Source organism: Ornithorhynchus anatinus, chromosome 6, assembly GCF_004115215.2.
Source record: "Ornithorhynchus anatinus isolate Pmale09 chromosome 6, mOrnAna1.pri.v4, whole genome shotgun sequence".
NCBI lineage: Eukaryota > Metazoa > Chordata > Mammalia > Monotremata > Ornithorhynchidae > Ornithorhynchus > Ornithorhynchus anatinus.
This window is the reverse complement of record NC_041733.1, coordinates 21,443,375-21,468,217: the sequence shown is the minus strand read 5'-3', so window position 1 is coordinate 21,468,217 and position 24,843 is coordinate 21,443,375. Positions and strand designations below refer to the sequence as shown.

The 24,843-nt window shown below is 53.6% G+C and overlaps 1 protein-coding gene across 5 annotated transcripts in view; it reads right to left on the bottom strand.

Annotated features, from left to right (window-relative positions):
• KDM5C (lysine demethylase 5C) overlaps positions 1-17,937 on the bottom strand; it is a 29,668-nt gene extending 11,731 nt beyond the window's left edge. For 2 of the 5 annotated variants that reach the window (XM_029067400.2, XM_029067401.2), the window contains exons 1-7: positions 17,568-17,937; positions 11,842-11,919; positions 4,197-4,319; positions 3,651-3,821; positions 2,476-2,610; positions 1,802-1,870; positions 160-283 (exon numbers count right to left, since the gene is read on the bottom strand). In XM_029067400.2, coding sequence (XP_028923233.1) covers positions 160-283; positions 1,802-1,870; positions 2,476-2,610; positions 3,651-3,821; positions 4,197-4,319; positions 11,842-11,919; positions 17,568-17,717 — 850 coding nt within the window. In that variant the 5' untranslated portion in view covers positions 17,718-17,937. The remainder of the gene's footprint in view (positions 1-159; positions 284-1,801; positions 1,871-2,475; positions 2,611-3,650; positions 3,822-4,196; positions 4,320-11,841; positions 11,920-17,567) is intronic. The other 3 variants (XM_029067402.2, XM_029067404.2, XM_029067403.2) reach the window with 3 other exon arrangements.
• Positions 17,938-24,843: the final 6,906 nt, after the last annotated feature.

Here is a 24,843-nt window from a genome sequence, read left to right as displayed (position 1 = left end):
GGATCGGGTCTACCTACTCCACTGTAGTGTGTTCTCCAAGCGCTCAGAACAGTGCTCTGCACACAGTGAGCCTTCAATGAATACCACTCACTGACTCATCACCTGCTAGCAACTCCATATCATTTCCTGGCCCTTCTCCCAGACTGTGACCCCACTCACCTTTCTTTCGTAAGGTTTTGTCTTTGGCCATGAGCCCCAGGCCCATCATTTTGGGCCCCGCTCCGTAGATCTGCAGCTTCTTCAGCTCCGGGTTCTTCTCAATGTCCTCTTCGGTGGGCTCGGGCTGGGAGGGGCGGGGAGAGAGGGGAGAGGAAAGGGACAGTACGATAAGTCACGTGCAGAACCAGGAGGCCCCCGGGGCCCTCTCCCACTGGTTTCCACCAGCCTAGGTCAGGATCCGGATGTCAAACAAAAGAAGAAACACATTCTACGGTTTCCCTCTCTCCATGGACTCCCTTCTTTCGGCCCCAGTACAGCAACAAGAAAGAAAGCAGGAGAGAAGCAGCAGCTGCCTCCACCCTGACCCTCCGGGAAGCATCCTTCAGCTCCGGGGGCCCTAGCCCCCTTGACCCTGTGGGGTCAGAGATGGATCCACATTTCATTCGCAGAGTGGTGCTGAAGCAGAGAACTGGGAACGTCAGGCAGGCCCGGCGGGCCAGTTTAAAAGGGTCAATCTTGGGAGCAGCGGGACCAGGCTAACGAGCTCGCTTCGGACCGGAGATGCCGCAGTTCAGGAAGGTCACGTGCCTGGGGCCCTTCTCCTTGGAGGAGGCCCTTCGCTGCTCTGGGGAAGGAGGGTGAAGATGCTGATGTGGGAAGTAGCAAGGGAGGAAAGAGGAAAAGAGAAAGGAGGCTTGAGGGGAGGGGGAAGCAGAGAGGGTTGTTAGGCTTTCCACTCTAATGAGGGGGAAGCGGAGAGGGTGGCTAGGCTTTCCACTCTAATTTTACTCTAGGAGGAAAGGATGCTGGGCCTTAAAATCTCCATCTAACAATGGAGAGGGAGGTTGGGTGGTCAGAGGTCTTCTGCCCCTGCCCCAGAAGCCAAGGGCGTGGCAGGACCCAAAGCTGGGTCCCTCCCCTGGGAAAAAGCAGCATGTCCTAGTAGAAAGAGTCTGGCTCTGGAAGTTAGAAGACCTGGGTTCTAACCCTAGCTCTGCCACTTGCCTGCTGAGTAAGCTTGGCTAAGTCACTTGACTTCTCCGGGCCTGTTTCTCCCTCCCACCTGGACTGTAAGCCCCATGGTGGGGGAAGGGGTCATGTTCAACCTGATTATCTTGGACCTGCCCCGGTGCTTGGTATAGCGCTTGGCATAGAGTAAGCACTTACAGGTTTTCACGGAGCGCCTACTGTGTGCAGAGCACTGTACTACGTGCTTGTGAAAGCACAATATAATAGGGTTGGTAGATGCGATCTCTGCCCACAAGGAGCTTAAGAAATACCACAGTTATTATGCGGTCTGCACTCCCTGTGAAATGTCTTGGAGAAATAGGCAGCAAGGAATGAAAAGCCAGCAAAGACTCAGCAGGGAGGGACATGGGTTGGAGAGACGGGCATCCACGTCCTCTCTGCCAGATGAGGATGGGAGAGCCATAAAGCTGGAGCCAGAGACGGCAAGACCAAGGGAGAGACGGTCCCGGTGAAAGAAAGTTGCCAGAGGGCCCCAGGATCCCACCGGAAGGAGCTGGGAAGGGAAAAGAGGGAGGGGAAGTCTCAGTTCCAGTGTAGCTGGGGAAGGGAAAAGAGAAAGGGGGTAGAAGAGCGAGTGAGACGGAGATGGGGACACACAGAACATGAACAGTACCCAGGATTGAGGTGTTCGCTCGGGGAACAAAGATGGTGCGCTGGCAGGATCAGTGCACAGTTCAGACTCCTGTGTGAGAACGACAAACGGGAGGGAGGAGAGGTCAGCGATTCCAAAGGAGACCCCCCAGGGCACAGAGTGAGTGGGCAGGACAGGCAGAGCAGAGCCAGAGAACAGGGACAGGGCAGGGCACCAGAACAAGGGTCCTCTCTCCCCTTTGGCACCGAATGCACACAAGTGACATTTCCTCTCGCTTCATGCTGAACGGGAAACTCCTCTCCCCAGACTGTGAGGAAGGCGAGGGACAGCGATGGAGAGGGTCAAGGGGTGGCGAGAGACTGCGAGGAGTCCTCTGTGAACCGATGCAGGCAGAGAAGAGGCACTGGGATGGCAGCAAGAAAGAGGCCTAGGGAGGGGCTCACCCACCCCAAGCTGAATGGCAGACAAGGACTCAGCGGGCAGTGAAACCAGTCTAGCACCCAACCGCGTTACAATCGAAGGGGAGGGAGGGACTTCTCCAAGTGTTCGTCTCGGTCGGAGGGCGAGGACCGACTGCTCTCTGGGAGTTGGCTCCGATCCGGCAGCCACCGGTCTGCCCGGAGGCCCACCGTGGGTGAGCGCCGGCCGCGGGTGAGCGCCACCGCTGAGGGGGAAGGAGAGCCGTGGGCACTCACATCCGGTTGCAGCCTTTTTGCCCGCCGTCCGTAGCTGTTGAATTTGGACGGTTGCACAGATTGTCGCAGAGGGATGCTGTGGGGCTTGTACTCCTTGTCCTTCTCCTCGCTGTCAAAGGGGCGGGCGGTGCACTGCTGGGAAGGTGGAGTCAGAGTCAGTGTCCAGTCCGGGAGGGGACCCGACTACCCGGCCCCGCAGCCCAGTTCAAGTTGCCCACTGCTCCAGGGGTGCTCTTCCCTCATCTCTCAAGGCCCCCGACCCCCGCTTCCCCTGGGGTTGAGAGAAGGAGCTCCTTCCTCCAAGATCTGGCCCTTCCGAGAAGCCTTCCTAAAGTCCCCACCGAGCAACCGGTGGCCAAACGCTCCCTCGTTCCTCTCCTCCATCCTTCTCCCGGTCTGCTTCTTTCGATCGGAAGCCTGTGAGTTTGGGATGGCACCTTTTCTCCACACAAGTCCAACCCAAATACGAACAACGAGAAGCTAAATCACCATTCTTCCCTTGCCACGGTATCTGTCTCATATTGAGACGACAGATCAAAACTAGAATTGAACAGCTCCTCCCAATGAAGACTGTTGATCTCCTGGCCCAGCCAAGGTTTATCGCTGAGCCACAGAGGAGGAGAACAGAGAGGTGGTAAGGAGGACCAGGCTCCCTCCTCCGAGGCCCTCAAAATTTTAGGGGGGCTACAGTCAAACCTGTTCTGCCCAAGACAAAGCTAAGGAACCCTGGAAAAAGGTGAAGAAAACCTTGGCCCCACAACCCACATCTGTTTGCTCTCCTGGTCACCCAAACTAGGCCCAGTGAGTGACTTTCATACCCCGGTAATAGCACTGAGGGAGATAGGATTATCTGGAGTACTGACTGGTTGCTTCCTCCTTATTGAACCAGGGTTAAGATGCAGGATTCCCTGAGGGTTAGGATGGGGCAATAAAATATCAGACTTTCTTCCTTGGAGCACTGGCCAAACCACCTGCCTGACAACCCAACCCCACTCCCTGACTCACTGGTCTCTCAAAGACTCTGGACATGATGCCCCTTCTTTGTCCTTCACCCTCTTCCCAGAAACACATAAGCCTCTCGCCCCTAAGAAAATCAGGACTCCCCAGAAACCCAGCCTGGTGAGGCCTAAAACATAGGGTCCCGCGGACCTCCCCTTCACCCTGCAGTTGCTCACCACCAAGTTGGCTCCGGACTGGTACATCTCATAGGGGTAGACGATGCGCTCATAGTGCGACCGAAGCAGTGAACCGATGTTTTTGCCAGGAGGGTAATTGAGGCGCTGGGCCACCCGGGCCCATCTGCGATCTTTGCAGATGGCTTCATAGCCGCCCTCTTCTACTACAATCTGAAAGAGCATCGAGTTAGGTTAGAGATTTCCTTATCGAGAATGGTGTTACTCCTTCACCCTGACCAGCTCGAGGAATAGGAAGGGAACACTGGCTCGGGTAGTGGTTATGCTCAGCTCCAATTCCTTCCACTTCCAAAGTTCCCAAGACCCCCTTCTTTCTAAGATTCTGGCAGAACCTGGGTGCATCTGACAGGTTCAATAATCTTCCACTCAGTTGGCAAGCTTCTGGGACCTGGGATTCCTTGATTTCCTCTCTCTCAAGGTGCCAGATGCCCACCCAACCATCCCCGCGCCCCTGGGCTGAGGCAGAGGGTGCTGAAAGGTACAGGTACCCAGAGGGGTGTGAGGGCAGAAGGGCTCCGGGGCACCTACTTTGCTGAGGCTGTAGAGGTCCAGGATCCGTCGCTCCACGTTAGGAATTTTCAGGGAGGATCCTTGGATTTCCCAGAATTTGGCAATCTGGTCCAAGTAGTTTAGCTTCACTCTTGTCTGAGCCTGAGGGAGACAGAGAGCTTGATGAGAATGGACTTGGGGCCCTGGGGCCTCCCCACCCCAACCGGTGATTTTTCACCTCCACACTCAGTGACATTTTTCACCTCCACATACACTCACGAGGAACAGAGAGTTGTCCTGAATAGAGGAAAGGAGGCAGGGCTCTCTTTGATCTGCAGCTAGAAAAGGAGGTACCTAAGGGTTTGACTGGATTCAGCCAGAAATGCTTCACAAGAACTCTGTTCTCTCTTCCCCAACTTTTTTTTTTAATGGTACTTGTTAAGCCTTTACTATGTACCAGGCACTCTACTATGCACTGGGGTAAGTTCAAGACATTCATTCAATCGTACCTACTGAGCACTGTGTGCAGAGCACTGTTCTAAGCGCTTGAAAGGTACGATTCGACAATAGAGAAACAAAATCCCTGCCCACACCTGGCTTACAGTCTGGGGGGGGGGACAGACATCAAAACAAGTAAATAGGCATCAGTACACTCAGATTGGACACAGTCCCTGTCCCACCTCGGGCTCGTGGTCTAAGTGGGAGGGAGAGCAGGAGAACCTCATCCCCGTCTTACAGATGAGATAACTGAGGCACAGAGAAGTTAAGTGTCTTGCCTAAAGTCACAGAGCAGACAAAAGGCAGAGCCGCAATTAGAGCCCAGATCCTCTGATACCCAGGTCCAGGCTCTTTCCCCCGGGGCCACACTGCTTCCCCACTTGCCCTGCAACCCTTACACTGGGGCGCTCGACAAGGTTTAGTCCAGGCTTTTTGGTGGGTACGGGCCATTCCCAGGAGGCTGACACCGTGGAGGTGTCAGGCATCCTGGTGGTTGGTCCAAGGGTGTGGATGTCTGGATCCAGTGCTCTGACCCATCCCAAAATCAGCCCCTTGCCAAGTTCCAACTGGGCTCAAAGTCAGGAGTCGTTGGTATTCCTCATACAGACTAGCCATAACTGTCCGCCCGGACACCCTCCCAGCTTGCCCGCTAATACAAATTCCATTCTTGTTGGTGGGTATGTGCCTGACTCCAGGCGTATGACCTAGTGGATATTTGCAAGGCTAGCTTCACGTGTGGTTGGGTCATTACTTCGATCTATTGAGTCTCACACGAACAAATATCTGGAGCGGGGAGTGAAGAGAAGAGAACATGATCTGCTTGCTCTCCTTCATTGGATTACAAGAAAATAAGAAAAAGTCTGAACTACAAGGCTAGTCCGCAAAGTCCGGGGACTTTCCGGACCCTTTCTGGTTTAGGTCTGTGACCAGATAGCGGCCCCCAGAAGGACCCCCTTTCCTATAGGACCTGAAACTCAGAGTGACTGTCTGGGGTAGGTATAAGGGAGAGGGGACTCCAAATGGGAAAAAACAAGGGTCGGGGGCCAGGGGGAGGAAGGCATTGGGTACCACCTTGGCTTCTCTCTCCCCGACTCTCTTGCCCTCGGTAAACCCTTGAAGAATTCACCTATAATAATAATAATAATGTTGGTATTTAAGCACTTACTATGTTCAGTGCACTGTTCTAAGCGCTGGGGTAGATACAGGGCAATCAGGTTGTCCCACCTGAGGTTCACAGTCTTAATCCCCATTTTACAGAGGAGATAACTGAGGCACAGAGAAGTTAAGTGACTTGCCCACAGTCACACAGCTGACAAGGGGCAGAGCCGGGATTCAAACCCATGACCTCTGACTCCCAAGCCCGGGCTCTTTCCACAGAGCCACGCCACTTCTCTAGTCAGGGACCTCAGGCTGGCAGACCCCATGCGCGCGTGGGCTTCCCAGGCCAATCCTTGAGGTGCTCCCACAATAGGGCTTCCCTAGCCACCGAATCCTGGCTCGGACTCTGAAAAACCGCCCGACGTAGGTCGTAGCCCGGCCACATCTCCCAACACCAATTACTAGTATTTGTGGCATTTAGATCACTGTACTGAGTGCTTGGGCAAGCACAGTGGAAGCAGGAGACATGATCCCCACCCTCCAGAGATCACCCTGTATCTACCCCAGCGCTTAGAACAGTGCTCTGCACATAGTAAGTGCTTAAATACCAACATGATGATGACGATGACAAGCGTGTCCATACCACCCCCACACTAGTACCAGGGTCCCGCTGCTGCCATTCGCAAAGGGAGATAGGTCTGACATCAACGAAGTCCCAACCCACAGGTCGGACAGCATCACTGTGTGCTTAACAAAAACCACTAATAATAAAAGTAAAGAGCTCACAGTCTAAGTGGGAGGGAGAACAGGACTTTAATCCCCATTCTGCAGGTGAGGACGTTGAAGCACAGAGAAGTGAAGTTGCGTGCCCAAGGTCACACAGCAGGCAAGTGGCAGAGCTGGGATTAAAACTCAGGTCTTCCGACTCTCAGATTCGGGCTCTTTCTAATAAGCCACACTGCTTCTCTCCTCTGGGGCCTCAAATGGCTCTCTCCTCCACCCGATTCCTTACACTCTCTTCCCCCACCTCCACCCCAGTTGGCAATAGAATAAACGTAGTCACTAGGCCTCATTCTTGCCTCTCCCGCCACTGATCTCATGGTCATGCCCCATCTTCTGCCTAGAACTCCCTCCCCCTTCCCATCCAGCCGACCACCGCTCTCTCAATCCTCAAATATGCCGCTTCAGCATCTCCCTGCCACCTAAGTCCTTGCTTAGGTACTCACACCATTCGCAGCGCTTACGTACATGTCTTTATACTCTCTGCTGCTTCCTCCTACCTACAGTTTATTTTAGTGTCTGCCTCCCCTGTTAAAATTCTCAACTCCCAGAAGACAGAGATCAGGTCTACAAGTTCTACTGTACTCCCTCAAGTACTTAGGGAGGTGCCCTGCACCCAGCAAGTGCTCCACAAATATTGATCGATACAGGGCCAGGATCAAAACACGAGTTTCAGAAGGACCTGCTCACTTTTCCACGAGACCCATGCACCTCAAGTGAGTTCAGGTAGGGGATTTTTGAGAGGTCATCTGGCAGGGGAGGGAGAGAGAGATGAGAGATCACAAGCACACACCTCTTACTGTTTAAGGAGCAGGATCCAGGCTCCCCGGCTCCAAAGGCCACGGAGGGACAGACACTCCGGACGGGGGAGGTGGAACAAGCCTGACCACGTTGCTTTCTTCTGTGAGAGATTGCTCACAATAGTGACGTGGGAGCTACCTGGGGATTAGATCACTGGGTACAGGTATTCCAGGGATGGGGCCGTACCGTTCCGCAGATGGGTAATCCTAGCTCATTTTGGGAGGTGAGGTTTAGACAGGCACTCAGCTGCCCCACAAGGTCAGGAATTCCCCAAAAGAACTGCTGCGCCGTGCCCCTTGAATCAGACGAAAGCCTCTCACCTGGCATCTGCACCAATACGAGGCCTTGAGAAATCCCCCCCACTTCCCCATAACACTGTGCCATCAGTTCCCGGCAAGCTAGAGAGGTCGCCGTAAGGTCTCGGAGCTCCTCCTCGTTTCCTTGTCTTAAATTGGCTCTACGGTCTCACCAGCAAGTCCCCTAAGATGGTCAATCACAAAGGCCAGGTGCAGCCTTCCTGGGAGAAGTGAGGTAAGAACCGCCCCCGACATCCCCTGCCGCACCCTTCCTTGAGAACCCAAGAGCAGGACCTCCTCTCAGCCATACCACTGCAGCCTACGCCCACACACCCCAGCCCTGCTTTTCCCTCTGAGGAGTCACTTGGGCAGGATCTCTCTCGCCCTCAAATCAATCCTGAGAAAAGAAGAAAGGCTTCCCCTCACAATTTATGGGCCTCAGTTTCCCTAACCGCAAAGAAGCCACGATGAATTAGTCAGCTAATAACATCTACTGGGGGCCAATTGTGTGTCGAGCACTGGACTGCACAAACCAACATCTAAGACAGAGATGTGGTTTGATGCGATGATTTATTGTTACAGTACAGAAGAGACTCGAGTGGGGGGCAGAGGGAGACAAACGAGATCTTTGAAGACAGGCCCAGGGTAGCGTGGGAGGAGGCAAGGGCAGAGTTTGGCCCTGGGTTCAAGCCCACCCTGCCCTGACGCCTTAAAGGAAGCAGGAAATAGGAAGTAACATGGCCTAGTGGATAGAGCATGGACCTTGGAGTCGGCAAGGACCTGAGTTCTATTCCAGCTCCACCCCTTGCCTGCCTTGTGACCCCGAGCAAGTCGCTTTGCTTCTCTGTGCCTCAGTTCCCCCATGTCTACAAAGGGGATTAAGACTGAGAGCCCCATGTCAGACATGGACTGGGTCCAACCTGTAGCCTGTATCTGCCCCAGCGCTTAGAACAGTGCTGGACACACAGCAAGCACTTAACAAATACTATCGTTACGGCCTCCCGGGGCCTGTGATGGCTGATTCGGATACGACCGGAGAGAGTTTTTCTCCTGACCCTGTTTCTCAGAGAAGTATTTGGAAGCGGGATGGGAAGGACAGAGGGTGCCAAAAACCAGAGCCCACAAATGGTCCTGATTGGGGCTACCTCACTGGGTGCACTCCCAGCCTTCTCTGAAAATGAACAAAGGAGTCCAGTCCTCCCCGCCTTCCCTAGGAAGGGTTCGTCCGAGCCCCCTGCCCCCGCCAAGCTCAGCAGACTGGTCCTAAGCGGTAACTACTCCACTAATCACCTGGTTCCCAGGGAGCCAGAGTCTGTTGGACCTGTTCTCGTCTGGGAGCCTCCCTCCCAAATTACTACTCTACCTCCAAGTGTCTCCCTATAAAGCCAGTTACTGGGGTTAACATCATTGCGTGAGTCCTGGGGAGAGGGGAGTGAACAATGTCTAACAAGAGAGCTTGCCACTCCTGCTTCCATGGGGCCTTGGTTTTGAGCACAACTCCTGGGCTAGTGAAGGTCTTTCCCCGGGTCAACACCCCCACCCAGTCTAGCTCTCTCCCTCTCCACCTGGCCTTCCCAAGAGCTGAGACGAACCCTGCCAGTGCCCCAAACCAGAGCTCTTAGAGTGAAGTTCTTGGGGACTCAGCTGAGGAGCTGGATCACCCTCCCTCACCTAGTTTCCCCTGCACCCAGTCTGTTTGGGAGAAGGCAGCTGGGAGGTTCCATTCTAGCAACCCCAACACAGCTCAGCCTTCTTTACATTTGCTTCAAAAGGTACCAGGGGAAGACTGCTGCCCACAGGCTCTTGTCACAGAAGAGGCCCAAGCCCTTTGAAGAAGCGTGGGGAGAATGTAGGGAGATAGGGAGGAGTGGAGGATGAGTGGATGCAGGGCATTTACAGGGGCAAAGAGTTGTGGAGGAATTTTCCTTCTGCAGAGCCCGGGGCACAGTCTCCTCAAGTGACCTTGGCAGACCAGCAATCACCCTGTTCAGAGGGCACTAATACTGTTCAACCAACCGGGTTCTGCACTGAAACTACGGAATGCCCTTCTCCAGATGTTGCAGTCCCTGCTTGTCTACTCACTTGCTGTATGCTGAGCCCCCAGGGTGGCCAAGAACAGTGCAAGAGTGCAGGTGTTACTATGCAAACCACTATCACCGATGCCTTACATGGATTCTCAACCCTCTTCTACCTAACCTGCTCTCTCCATTCTTCCAAAGCTCAGCTAATATTACCTTGATATCAATTCTCGCACCTCTGTCCCCTGGTTCTTCCCAATCCTGACCTGAAACCTTTTAAAAAAATGGTATTTAAGCACTTACTATACGCCGGGCCCTCTCCTAAGTGCTGGGGTAAACAGAAGGTTGGACACAGTGCATGTCCCACATGGGCCTCACAGTTTAAACCCGATTTATAGATGAGGTAACTGCACAGAGAAGTTAAGGTGACTGGCCTAAGGTCACACAGCGGACAAGTGGCAGAGCCTGGATTAGAACACAGGACCTCTGGCTTTCGGGCCTGCGCTCTTTGTTTTAGACCATGCTGCTTCCTTCTGCTCTTCCTTTCCAACCAAATCCAACAGACCACAGCCCTACCTGTTGTTCTGAGCCCTTCTGAAAGCCCACCCCCCTCAATAATAGATGTCCAGTCATCCCTGGCACTTATACTCATCCTCAGTTCTTAGGCATATGTTTAGTCAACTGAATCATGCAAATCTTTATTTAGCGTTACCGTTTGTAAATACTTTATGTCTCTCTCCCGTTAGAGTGTAAGCTGCTCTGTGGGCATGAAATTCATTCTATCGTATTTATTGAGCACTTCCTGTGTGCAGACCATTGTACTAAGCGCTTGGAAAGTACAATTCGGCAACAGATAGAGACAATCCCTACCCAACAACGGGCTCATGGTCTAGAAATGCGTCAGGTCTTGTTTTGTATTTTCCTCCAACAGGTGCTCGACAAAGACCATTATTGCAACAAACTCCTGACGGGCGTTCCTGCCTCCAGCCTTCCCAATTCACACTTCACACTGCGGCCCAGATCGTTTCCCAAATAGGTCTGTGATTGTCTGCCCACTCCTCCAAATCTCCAACAATCGTCCTTTCCTCACCACATTACCCTCTGGAGCATCAGCTTTGAAGCGCTCAATCAGCTCTCTCTCCATTACCTATCCTCGCTCCTCTCCCGCTGCAGCCCAGCTCGCCTGTTCCGCTAGAGACAACCTACTGCCTGTGTTTCCTCGCCATCGACCTCTTCTTCACAGCCTCCCTCCCGCCTGGAACCACCTCCCACCTTCACAACCGGTAGATCACTAGGCTCCTCCTCTTCAAAGCCCTACAAAAATCAAAATCACATCTCCTCCAGGAGGCTTTCCCTGATTAATCTCATTTCACCACTCTATCTCCTCCCTCCCACTGCCACTCCGGCATCAACTAGGTGCACTTTTGTCTTCACCTCCACCTAAGGCCTCATATCCATATCTTTAAACTTTGCTGCTCCATCCGACCTCTAATTTATCTTCCTGTCCATCTCCCTGCTAGACTCCACAATCCTTGAGAGCAGGGACTGTGTCTACTAACTCCACTGCTATACTCTCCCGAACACTTAGTACACAGAGAAAGTGCTCAATAAATACTATTGATTAATACTATTACTACGACAGTCTTCCCTCACTAGAAGTTACCAGGCCAAGTCCTGCTTCTGAGGGAAAACTATAGCAAACTTCAGGGACGAATCCCTCTGAGCTCCACTGGAGGTTTAAGGGGAAGCACCTGGAACGAGATATCCGATACAGGAGCACCTGCCTACAGGGAGCAAGGATTATGTTGCTTCTCGGCAGAGATGAGCTCGGGGGAGGGACGAAGCCTCCACTGAAGGCTCCTAGGTTCAGTACAAAGCCCATCCTAATACCTGCCTGAGCACCATTTTCACAGATCATTGGGCAGTGGGTAGAGAAGAGAAAGAAACTCTACAGGACACAGAGCACCAGCTCTTTAGATTTTTTTTTTAAGAGCCTCAGCCATCTTTCCCACGCCGCCGAGGCAGCCAGAGGCTCGGCTGGCCCCATTTTGCAGAGGGGAACGCAGGCGCAGAAAGGGAAGGTTGCTTGCCTAGGCTCGCCGACTCTAACCTCCTCGCCGTGCTACCGGGAGTTACCACGGATGCCCAGCTTCGGGGCCACACGCCGAACCTCCCCTGGTCCCATCCCCATACCTCCAGTTCATTCAATCTCTGAATTCGGGGCGTAAACCTGAAGTTATCCACTTCCACAGCAAATGGCGGCTGCCAGTCCTGGAAGAAATGAGAAGGGAATGGATTACTCTATCATGTATGCCTCGGGGCTGGGGGAGCAGGAGAACAAGTCAACCCAGTCACATGCAAGGGCAGGGACTCCATTTAAAGCACTCCCTCGCCTTTCAAATTCACACTGATTGTAATGCCTGTACCCAAGGGGACTACAAGAATGTGCTCGGCCTTATGGGCAGCCTTTTCATTCCATATTGTTTACTTTCCATCTTTGAAGGACTGCATACCAACCTGTTTCTCTTGAAGGTCATCTGGGTTACTGGATTATGTAGGGTAAAAGCCCCATATGGAGCTTTCCTGTGACTGAGAAATGCTACAGCTCCATGAGGACAGCAGAGCTCTGAGCTGTAAGCGCCTCCTGTCTCCCCATCTGCAAATCATATAGAGTCACTAGATAGTCACGCTATACGGGGTCCTCTTCACGCAAATATACAGCCAGTGCTCTAGGGAGTGGACATTTAAGAGGGCACAAGTCACACTTAAACACCCACAACCACACAACCGGATACCACTCCTTTAAAGGTGAGTTCTTGGTGCTTTTTTTTAATTTCTGCTTGCCAAACTTAAAAAAGTTTGATAAGATTTAAGTGTCTCCCTGAGGATGAGCACTGTACTAAGCGCTGGGCTGGATTACAAGATAATCAGTTCCAACACAGGCCTTGTTCCACAAGAGGCTCACAGGTAGGCAAATCTTCATTCTACAGAAGAAACTGAGGCACAGAAAAGTTTAAACGACGTGCCTGAGGTCACACAGCGGAAGAGTGGCCCGAACCCAGCGCTAACGAAGTGAGCTGGCCTAAAGAAAGAGCCCAGGCCTGGGAGTCAGAGGCCCTGGGCTCGAATCTTGACCCTGCCACTTGCCTGCTGTGGGACCAGAGGCAAGTCATAAGTCACTTTACTTCTCTGGGCTCCAGGTTCCTCATTTGTAAAATGGTGATTAGTGTAGCTCTTCTCCCTCCTACACAGACTGGGAGGTCCATGTGGGACGGTGCCTGGGTCCAACCTGATTATCTTGCATCTACCCTAGCACTTAGCACAGTAAGCAGTAACAAATACCACGGTTATCACTAGGTGTTCTGCCTCTCAGGCCCATGCTAATGAAGCAGGTCCCCAGCAGAGGAACCAGAGAATGAGAGAGAGAGGGAGAGAAAGAGAGAGCTTCCTCCCGGGGGCTTCAGGAAGGAAAGATGGAGGGCAGCAAGGCAATGAAAGGGTGGGGAACGGCGCAAGACCTGGACAGTTGAGCTCAGGGCTCCTGGACTGGGCTCCCAGCCTGGCGCTACCCTCCTCTGGCCCGAGTCTCCCATCCCAAAGACTCTGAAGGCTTGCAAGCTGCTCCCCAAACATCCAAACCGTGGCTTCTTCTAGGAGGAGTCTGTTTAATAGTTCAAGAAGTTTGAGAATGCAGAGAAGAGTAAGTGTACAGATCATAAGGGGTAACCTTCCTGGGCAACTTGTACAAGGAACTAGGGTGGCCTAGTGGACAGGGGCCCAGGCCTGGGAATTCTCATCCCGACTCTGCCACTTGCCTGCTGTCACAGCAGGGCAAGTGACTTCACTATGCCTCAGTTTCCTCGGTTCTCCCTCTACCCAGACTGTGAGCCTCATGATAGGACAGGTACTGTTCTGACCTGATGATCCTGTACCTAACCCGGCGCTTGATACACAGTGAGCACTTTAATACAATTATTACTAAAAGGAGGCCTGGATGCCACATGCGCCCCGGACCCTTGGGTCGGTGCCCACCCCTAAATCACCACTTCCTGCCATCTGCTCATGCCCCCTTCCCACTCTTACCTGGGTCCAACCCTGCCTGCTACGTCACCCCTGGCAGAGAGGGTTAGCACATTTCCCTCTCTTCTCTCCGTGAGACTGGCTGAAGGGGGTGCTGGGGCTGAGAGGAAGATACCAGCACCCACTGCAAGTCTGTGCCTGCCAGGGTGAGCTACCAGACACCACGACGAGCTCTTAATGGAGAATTCTTATACGCTACGGGCAACTGCCTGATTTTTTTTTTTCCTCCCCTCCAATCGAGACCCTGATTATAGGGTACGGAGGAAAGGTGCCAAATACCAGGGGTGGGCGGGTTGAACGTCTCAAGAACGGGCGGGTTGAACGTCTCAAGAACAGCCCAGTGGCCTGGGAGGCTTTTCTCGTACCCAAAACATTTATTAAAGTTGGAGCAGTCGCAGGGGCTTTTTACAGTAATTGTTTATACTCCCCATTCCAGCTCCTCACATCTGGAATAGCCTCTCCTAGGCTCTCTCTCCCTGCCCAGTCCCTGCTCAGGTAACACCGGCCTCCAGGGTCCCTTCCACTTTCTGAAAGGGGAGGGGACCATTGACTGCAGGTTGTCATTAGTTCTCCACTCATTTCAGATCAGCATTGAAGCCTTCTCTGTCCCCCCCTCACTTCGAGCTGAGAGAGGGGAGGGTAATTAACTACGTAACTTCACTTTAGCTATCCAAGAGCCTCTGAGAAATCTGGCCATTTAAAAAATATGTTTGCCAAACTACACTTTGGATGGGATAAAATGAGACTCCCCCCTCCCCCAGCTCCTCCACCACCGGCCCACACGGGCACCCCTCAAGGTCAGGACCAGTGCCAGAATGGCGGGGGAAAAAAAAATCCACCACACACACACACACACACACGTGTGCGGTCCAGCTAGGGATTTTTAATTTCTCCCTTCCCATTTCTCCTGGCTCCCTGGCTGCCCATTGTTCCCCACTTCGGAAGCGACTCTAATGCTTGAGAAGGGAGTAGTTCTCACCACCCAGACAATGAGCACTAAGGGCAGATTCTTCAAGAATCAGCCTAAGACCACACTTAACTGACCAAATCTGAACCGAGCCAGGGCTGAGGAGCTCCCGGTCCCCGCTCGACCACGGCCACCTTCTCCCGGCACGGCAGCGAGCGAGCGAATGTCCTCGGTCTCCCCCGTTGCCCTCCGGCCCCGGCACGGGCAGTCTTGGGCACCACAGAGAATCCACCTGGCTGAACGGAAACTGGAGCGGTGGGGAGAGGCTGTTGCTCACTGGGTTTCTACCTCCATTTCATCACACGGCAAGGGTGGGGGGCCGGGGAGAGAAGAGTGGGGTGTTCTTTTCCCGGCTGTTACTCTAGATAAGAACAAATGACAGCCCATCTGCCGGGGAGCTGGCCTCACAAAGCCCAGAGGGCCCTGGCTAAAGCCAAACATTTTTAGGGGGATTTTCCTCCCTCAAGTTGGCAACCTTGGGAGCCACAGAGAAGAGAATGAGTTGGGGGGGGGGGGTGTGTTTGTTTTTTTGTTTTTTTTTTAATCAGAGCAAACACTAGGTGGAATTGATACTGCTGCTTCTGCTCAGCAGCTCAGAGAAAGGCCCCAGAAACTCCACAATGGCTGTTGGGGAAGTGAGGGGTCGGGAGTCGGAGGGGAGAAGGAGCGGGAGCCGAGGCTAGACTCCCTGGAGAACTGCCCCGCTCGGGCTGTCCCGAGGAAGGAATGAGATGGATTCACACGGCCGGACACCCGGCTAGAGGAGAGGGTGGGAGGGCGGAGGAAAGAGGAAGTGTCTCCATGCCAAGTGAGATCACAGGAAAAAGCAGGATTGGGAATCCTAGAGGGGTCTCCAATCGCGACCAGGTTGGTGGGGAGGAGGACTTCTCAGCTGTGAACCTTGCAGGCCGTGGGGCTATGTTAGGGCCGCAGGAGACAAGAGCCCTCTCACTCTCCCCTCAGTCCCCTCCTGCTGTTTTCTAGACAAAGGCTCTCACTCTGGCAGCCATATTGGACATGTCACTATTATTAGGACTCCGTGGTATAAGGTTTGAGCCCAGGCTCATTCTCCAGACAAACCCTCCTTCTGCCCCTTCCTTAACTGGGCCTATTCTTCTGCCCTGGACACTTGCCTCCTCTCTTCTGCCTACAGTTCAGAAATGAACAGTGGCAGGAACTGAGATCCTGCAAGCCTTCCAAGCTACACATGCGCCCTAAACTCTGAGGATTCCCTCACACCCCTCACCAGGGCCATAACACAACTTGGTAAAAAGCAAAACAAAACAAAAATATGAGCAATCTAGCTGACTGTGCCCAGAGAAGAGTCTCCCTGCAAGGAGTGGGGGAGGGCGGGGTGGGGGGAGGAAGGGGAGGCGGGGAGAGGGAAGAAGAAGAAGATGAGGGGGTGTGGCTTAATACCTGCACCAGAATCCCCAAGCAGGAGAATTAAATCCAGGACTTCTGCGTGGCTCAAGCCACCTTGGTCCAAGAAGATACTATTAACAAAACCAAACTCGACGGGGATCATCGCTCCAACCACTTCTTCCCCCACCTCCCCAGTCACCTGCAAAGGCCACATGCAACAACACTAACCCTTTTCCCAGCAGACTGTCCCGACGCTCTAGCCAGCGCTCAGGTAGCAACTTCGCAACCGGCCTCCCGGCCCAACTGACTCTGGATTTAATTCTCAGCCAATGCACTTTGGACCGTCCCAGGGCCCTGAGCAGCAGGAGGTGAAGTGACACTTCACACCGGCCTCCTTTCTGAAATCTGAGGAGGTGTTCCGGGTTCTCCAGGGGTCCCTGATTCCACACTTTCCCAAACCGGGCTTACCACACTCCAAGTCTGGCACAGAGGAAGAGAGGCGCCCAATGTACGGGACCGACGCCTCTTTCAAGTGAAGAATGCCAACTTGGAGGGCAGGCGGGCCCACGGCTAGGAAACTTGCACGCAACCAGGGGCTCATCCGAGCTTTAATGGATTAGGCCCAGGCTACCCTTACCCGCACAAAAAAGAGTGTCTAAACCAACAGAGCACACACAGGCAGGAGGTGTCTGGACCCACTCGGAGGATGGGATCTAACGAACTCTCTGCTGGGTGGATGGAAAAGACAGAAGTTGTGTCAGGGGTCGAAAATCCCCCAGAAAGAGTCCAACTCCTCTGGTCAAGTTTTCTCTGAGCAGGGACGGGAGGAGACTAAAGCCAAGGCCGGAAAGGCCGAAGGGAGGAGACCAAAGTGAAGCACTGGCCCGGGCGGTACTTCACTACTGTTTGCAGACTCGCCCCTAGGGCCTCCAGAGGTGTCCTGGTGGAGCAGCCATTTTTGCCTGGGCACTGCCAACTTAGGCCGCCTGGATTCCCCCCCAAGTGGGGCCGCCGTAATTTAAGCTGGGAGGAAAACGGGGGGGCCCCCGTGGCAAGTGGAAGCCCGATGCTACCAGCCCAGAGAGGAAGCGCCCCTCCCGCATTAGCAGCCGGGGGCACCCAAATAAACTCCACTTTCGGCCCCGGCGGGGACACCCTTGAGGATTGAGAACTGGGAGGGGTGCGGGGCTCGGCTGGCCTTGCCCCTCTGAGGTCTGCACCTTCTCTTCGCCGGGATGGCCGGCAACGTCGAATGAGGGGCGGTTTCACTGCCCTTTCCCCCCGGCTGGGAGATGTGCCGCTGCCAGAGCCGGGGTCGGTCAGTGCCGGCCTTGCTCTACTTTTTGGGCCTTCTGGAAGGTGGGGGGGGGGGGGTCTCTCCCTTCCAGGCCCCGGCGAAGCGGGGGTGGAGGTGGGATGGGGAGCCTCCCCGCGGGTCCCCGTGGCCGGTCCTTCGAGGCCGCCCCCCCGGCCGCCCTTGGCCCTCCTCCCCCCAGCCGGCCCTCACCGCGGGCGGCCGGATCTTGCAGATGCCGGACTTCTCGGCGATGGGGCGGATCTTGGCGATATAACCCAGCGGGTCGCGGAACTCGGCCCAGCTGGGCTCGAAGACGGGGCACTCGGGCGGCGGCAGGAAGTCGTCAGACCCAGGCTCCATGGCGGCCCCGGGCCGGGCAGGACCGGCCCCCCGCGCTCCCGAGGCGGGGCCGCTACTCCGAGCCGGCTCGGCTCCTCAGGGGCTCATGGCGCCTTCGGCCGCAGTGTCGTCCAAGCCTCCGCTCCCCGGCCGCCGCTTCCAGGGCGGCCCGCTCCGGCGCCTCAGGGGGGGTGGCTCCCGACCCCGCCGCTACCGCCTCCGAGCCGCCGCCGCCATCTTGGCTCCTCCGCGTCTCCCCCTCCCCCTCCCACCACAACAAACCGGATCCTTCCGCGGGCCTTCCCCGACGCCCCCGGGACGGCCTGGCCCTCGGGGACGCCCCTCCCCGGCGCCCCCACTTCCCGCCGAGGACGGAGGAGGGGGGCGGTCCCCAGTGGGCGCGGCGAGCGCTTCGGGGAGGGGGCTCCGGGGCGGTCAAATAATCCCGGCCGGCGGAGGGACACGCTCGGGTCGAGGGAGTGAGCGCCCGATGAACCGGATCTTATTTCGGACGGGCCGGCCGTGCACGTTTAAAGCCCAGGGGTGCGCATGCGCGCTGGGGAGGGAGACAGGAAGAGAAGCGGCGAGAGGGAAGGGAGGGAGGTTGTTTGGCTGATTCTCCTCCTCCTTCCTTCTACTTCCCCCTTTCCCTCCGACAGATCCCGCCCCTTGAGGGAGGGGCCTCCGGCAAGCGAGAGGAATGGAGGGCCTCGGCCTTCCTGGGAATCCTCGGGCTGGGCAGGAAAGGGAGTCGATCAGGATGGGGAGTGGGCAAAGAACACCGACCTTTAAGGGGGCTGAACCCCATCTGGTTTCTATGTCCTTCACCTTCCGAAGCCGGATGAGGTCGAAGGTGCCGATTCGAGCGAGGCCGGAGGATCTGGGTTCTAATGCGTGTCCTGCCACGTGTCTGCTGGGTGACCTTGGCCAAGTCACTTCACTTAATGATGGCTTCTGTTAAGCGCTGACTAGGTGCACAGTTCTCAGCGCTGGGGAGGATCCAAGGTGATCAGACCCCACGTGGGGCTCACAGTCTTCATGCCCGTTTTCCGGATGAGGGAACTGAGGCCCAGAGAGTAATAATGTTGGTATTTGTTAAGCGCTTACTAGGTGCAGAGCACTGTTCTAAGCGCTGGGGGAGATACAGGGTCATCAGGTTGTCCCACGTGAGGTTCACAGTTTTCATCCCCGTTTTACAGATGAGGTCACTGAGGCACAGAGAAGTTAAGTGAGTTGCGCACAGTCACACAGTTGATGAGTGGCAGAACCGGGATTTGAACCCAAGACCTCTGACTCCCAAGCCCGGGCTCCTTCTACTGACCACGCTACTTCTCGCTACTTCACTTCCCTGGGCCCCATCTGTAACTGAGGCACAGAGAAGTGAAGTGACTTGCCCAAAGTCACACAGCTGACAAGCGGTCAAACCGGGATTTGAACCCATGATCTCTGACTCCCCAGCCCATCCTCTTACCACTGAGCCACGCGACTTCTCGCTACTTCACTTCCCTGAGCCCCATCTGTAAAATGGGGATTAAGACTGGAAGCCCCATGTGGGGCAGGGACTGTGCCCAACCTGATTAACTCAAATCCACTCCAGTGCTTAAAATGGTGTTTGGCACAGAGTAAGCAGCGTGGCTCAGTGGAGAGAGCCCGGGCTGGGGAGTCAGAGGTCGTGGGTTCTCCTCCTGCCTCCGCCATTTGTCAGCTGTGTGACTGTGGGCAAGTCACTTCACTTCTCTGGGCCTCAGTTCCCTCATTTGTAAAATGGGGATTAAGACTGTGAGCCCCATGTGGGACAACCTGATGACCTTGCATCTACCCCAGCACTTAGAACAGTGCTTGGCACATGGTAAGCACTTAATAAACACCACCGTTATTATTATGGTGAGACTGTGAGCCCGTCGTTGGGCAGGGATGGTCTATATCTGTTGCCGAATTGTACATTCCGAGCGCTTAGTCCAGTGCTCTGCACGTAGTAAGCGCTCAATAAATACTATTGAATGAATGAGTACTGTTATTATTAGAGGAATTGACTTTATTCATTATAATTTATACCAATAATCATCTTATTCTTAAACCTCTCAAACTCTCCGTTCCAGCTGAGTCTCTCATCGGGTGGCTTGAAGAGGTTCACCTCGGTTTGGATTTCCTTCGGCTTCCTTGGGAGTTAACGTGATCTAGTGGGAAGAGTGTGGGCCTGGGAATCAGAGGACCTGGGTTCTAATCCTGACTGCCACTCGTCTGCTGTCACCTCGAACAGGTCACTGTACTTCTGCGTGCCTCAGTTCCCTCATCGGCAAAATGGGGGTTCAATACATATCTTCCCTCCTACTTTGCCTGTGAGCCCCATGTGGGTCCCGGTTATCTTGTATCTACCCCAGTGCTTAGTACAGTGCATGGCGCAGAATAAGTGCTTAACAGATTCCACAATTATTATTAATAATTTTTTATGAAGTGCTTATTATGAACCATGATGTCTAAATGCTGGAGTAGACACAGACATAGACACAGTCCCTGTCCCACGTGGGGCTCACGATATTGAATCCCTATTTTACAGATGAGGAAACTGAGGAGTTAAGTAGCTTGCCCAAGGTTACACTGCAGGCAGACAGAGCTGGGATTAGAACCCAGGTCCCTTGACTCCCAGACCTGGGCTCTTTCCACGAAGCCAAACTGCATAGTCTTGAGCTGCTCTGAGATCGGTAGCATTTTGGTGAGCATCTATCGCGTGCAGGGCTCTGAACTAAACACTTGGGTGAGGACAATAGAATTAGTAGACATGATCCCTGAGCTCCAAGGTCTTGCAGTCAAGCCTGGGGAGGGGAGTTGCTGCGGGGCGGGCAAAAGGTGGACGGAAGGACAGACTGCTCTGAGAGCTGGAAAATTGTTCTTTTTTTGAGGAACCCAGGAGACCCGCCTTCCTGTGCTAACCCTGCCCTTGGCATAATGTGGTGGGGCAGAAAAGGGTGCCGGTCACAACGCTTTGCCACCCCGGCACCTACCTTTCCCCCTTCCCAAATGAAAACCAGATCCAAGTTGATTCCTTCTCCCTCTTCCTCTCTCTCACCACCTTTTTCTTTCCTCCTCTTGTCCCGCCTCCTCCCTTTCCCACCCTCCACCATTCTGTTGAAATGACACGATTGGCTCTTTGGACGCCAGCTGCTCGAAGGCTGCATTCTGTTTAACTCTTCTGCTCGAAAAGGTTCCTGAGCCCAGCTTAGTTTACAGTAGGAATCAATTTGGGCCACTCGTTGGGTTCAAAGCATGGCCTAGTGGCAGGAGCACGGTCTTGAGAGTCAGAGGTCATGGGTTCTAATCCCGGGTCGGCCACTTGTCTGCTGTCTGACCTTGGGCAATAACTTCACTTCTCTGTGCCTCTCTGAAAAACGGGGATTAAAACCGTGAGCCCCATGTGGGACGGGGACCGTGTCCAACCTGATGACCTTGTATCTATTATTATTATTGTTATTATTATTGATGATAATACTTCTTCCCTGTCTCCCTGTTCCTCTCTTGTCTTTCCTGCTCCCAAACTGTCCCCTGAGTGAGAGAACAGGTGGAAGAGGAATCTGACTGAACTGCGGTAGAGTGCTGCTCTGCTGCTGGCTAGACAGGCGAGGAAAGTGGGACAAGGGGTAGGGGCCTGCTCTCTGCTCGATTGTGTGTCAAGCAGTGTGCTAAGCACTCGGGAGAGTACCATACGGTGGAGTTGGTAGAGAGGATAGGTGTTCTCAAGGAGTTTATAGTCCAGGGGGAAAGAGACATTAAATAAATTACAGACAGGGGCAGCAGCAAATATAAGGATATGTATACCAGTGGGGTGGGTCAATCAATCATTTATTGAGCGCTTACTATGTGCAGAGCACTGTACTAAGCACTTGGGAGGGTACCATATAACAATATAACAGACACATTCCCGGCCCACAGTGAGCTTACAGTCTAGAGGGGGAGATAGACGTTAATATAAATAAATTATGGATACGTACATAACTGCTGTGGAGTTGCGGGGCGGGGGGATAAAGGAAACGAATAGAGTGACTCAGAAGGGAGTGGGAGGGAAGGAAATGACGACTCGGTCAGGGAAGGCCTCTTGGAGGAGATTTTCCTTCAACAAGGCTTTGTAGGTGGGAAGAGGGAGGGCGTCGCAGGCCAGAGGCAGGACGTGGGCAAGAGGTTCGGCGACGAGATAGACGTACAGTGAGTAGGTTGGCATTAGAGGAGCAAAGTGTGCAGGCTGGGTTGTGGTAGGAGAGCAGGGAGGTTAGGTAGGGGGGAGTACTGATTGAGGGCCTTAAAGCTGATGGTGAGGAATTTCTGTTTGTTTCGGAGGTGGATGGGCCATGAATGGATGTTTTGGAGGAGTGGGGGAGATGGGTGCAGAACGGTTTTACAGAAGAATGATCCTGGCAGCAGAACGAAGTATAGGTTGGAGTGGGGAGAGATTGGAGGCCGGGAGGGATCAGAGAGGAGGCCGCCGCGATAGTCGAGGTGGGATATGATAAGTGCTTGGACCAGCGAGGTGGCGATTTGGATGGAGAGGAAGAGGCCAATCTTAGGGGTATTGTGAAGGTAGAACTGACAGGATTTCGTGATATTCATTCAATAGTATTTATTGAGCGCTTACTATGTGCAGAGCACTGTACTAAGCGCTTGGGATGAGCAGGTCGGCAACGGATAGAGACAGTCCCTGCCGTTTGACGGGCTTACAGTCTAATCATAATAATAATGTTGGTATTTGTTAAGTGCTTACTATGTGCAGAGCACTGTTCTAAGCGCTGGGGTAGATACAGGGTAATTAGTTTGTCCCACGTGAGGCTCACAGTTAATCCCCATTTTACAGGTGAGGTAACTGAGGCACAGAGAAGTGAAGTGACTTGCCCACAGTCACACAGCTGACAAGTGGCAGAGCCGGGATTCGAACCCATGACCTCTGACTCCCAAGCCCAGGCTCTTTCCACTGAGCCACGCTGTTTCTCTAACAGACTCTGAAGGTTGAGTGAGAGATAAGTCAAGGATGATACCAAGGTTACAGGCTTGTGAGACAGGAAGGATGGCGGTGTTGTCTACAGTGATGGGAAAGTCTTGGGAAGGAAAGCGTTTTGTTGGGGGGAAGGAAAACAACGAGTTCTCTTTTGGGCATGCTAAGTTTGAGGTGTCAGCGGGACATCCAAATAAGAGAAGCAGCTTGGCCTAGTTGAACGAACACGGGCCGGGGAGTCAGAGGACCTGGATTCTAATCCCGGCTCTGTCGCTTTTCTGCTGTGTGACCTCGGGCAAGTCGCTCAACTTCTCTGTGCCTCAATTACCTCATCTGTAAAATGGAGATTAAGACTGTGAGCTCCATGGGGTATGGACTGTGTCCAACCTGATTATCGTGCATGTACCCCAGCATTTAGTACAGTGCCTGGTACACAGTAAGCACTTAACAAATACCATAGGAAAAAAAAATGTCCTGAAGGCATGAGAAAATGCATGACTGCAGAGAAGGAGAAAGGCCAGGGCTGAAGTGGTAGAGATGCGGGAGCAAATGAGTTCTCCGAGGGAGTGGGTGTGGATGGAGACTAGAAGGGGACCAAGAACTGAACCTTAAAGGACTCCCACAGTTAGGGGGAGGCGGAGGGGGAGCCCACAGAAGAGACGGAGAATGAGCGGCCAGAGAGATAGGAGGAGAACCAGGAGAGGAAAGAATTAATAAAGCCGAGGTTAGAGAGTGTTTCCAGGAGAAGGGGGCACTCCACATTGTCAAAGCCAGCTGAGAGATCTAAGAAGATTGGGGTGGAGTAGAGGCTGTTGGGTTTGGCAAGGAGGAGGTCATTGATTATCTCAGAGAGGGCAATTTCTGTGGTGTTGGGGGGTGGGGGGCGGTGGAAGCCAGATTGCTGCTATGGCGCTCTCAGCTCAGTTTTCATTCGGAAAAGTTGAACTGACCTCTCGCAGCTCCCAGGGCCCCCACTCCCCTCTTTGGGGGTTACCTTGTCCCAGGGTTACAGGCCCTAAGGGGTGACTGACTGCTTTCAATCTCCTTGGCTTTCAATCTCCCTGTAATGGGCCAGGCACCTCCAGCTTGCCCCTCTGCCCTCAAATATTTTAGCTTCAGCCCAGTGGCTTTGTTGATGTTAACGGGGGGCACAGGGCATTAGAGAAGCAGCGTGGCTTAGTGAAAAGAGCCCGGGGTTGGGGAGGCAGAGGTCATGGGTACGAATCCCGGCTCTGCCACTTGTCAGCTGTGTGACTGTGGGCAAGTCACTTAACTTCTCTGTGCCTCAGTTCCCTCATCTGTAAAACGGGGATTAAGACTGTGAGCCTCATGTGGCACAACCTGATTATCCTGTATCTACCCCCAGAGCTTAGAACAATGCTCTGCACATAGTAAGCGCTTAACAAATGCCAACATTCTTTGGAGTTGTGTCCTTTCAGAAGCGCAAGGGTCGAGGTCCGGCTTTTGCCCCCCTTCTCCCTAGAGCTGTTTCAGTTCTAGTCCTGCTTCATGCCTCTGGGTACCAAGGCATGCACTTCACAACACATCTTCCCTTTGTTCTCTGGTCTTCTGAAAGGAGTAGCTGAGAAGAAGATGAAGCTACCCCCTTGATCTAATCAGGACCCCTGGTCTGCTGTTCAGTGTCACCTGGATAACAAGGCACAGGCTGGATGGGAAAACCTTGTCCCAAGGAGTTGTTGCTGTCTATCCTGATGTATTTATCCTCGGCACATAGTAAGCGCTTAACAAATACCAACATTATTATTAGTATTATGATCCTGTATCATAGTCGCCGATTAAATCAGATGCTGTGTTGTATATAAAGAAGCTCTGGGTTGTTCGGAGTCGAGCGGGCCTTGACTCCCAGAAGAAACCATGCCTGTCAACCACCACTCCCTACTAGGACTAGAAGAAGCGCTTGTAGTAATAAACTTGTCTCTTAAAAGCCTGCTCAAACGCAACGTGGAGTCCGTAGAGCTTTTCTTCGACGGTTCCAAGAGGTATCCAACCTCAAGAATCTCTCTGTCTCCTATTGGATTGTTACCCCAAAGTCTCGGAAATTTGTGGGCTTTGCCAATCAGGTGCATTTATTGAGCACATAGTGTGTGCAGAGCACTGTAGTTTTTCAATTGCTATTGCCAAGCGTGCCTAAAGATGGACCACTTTCGT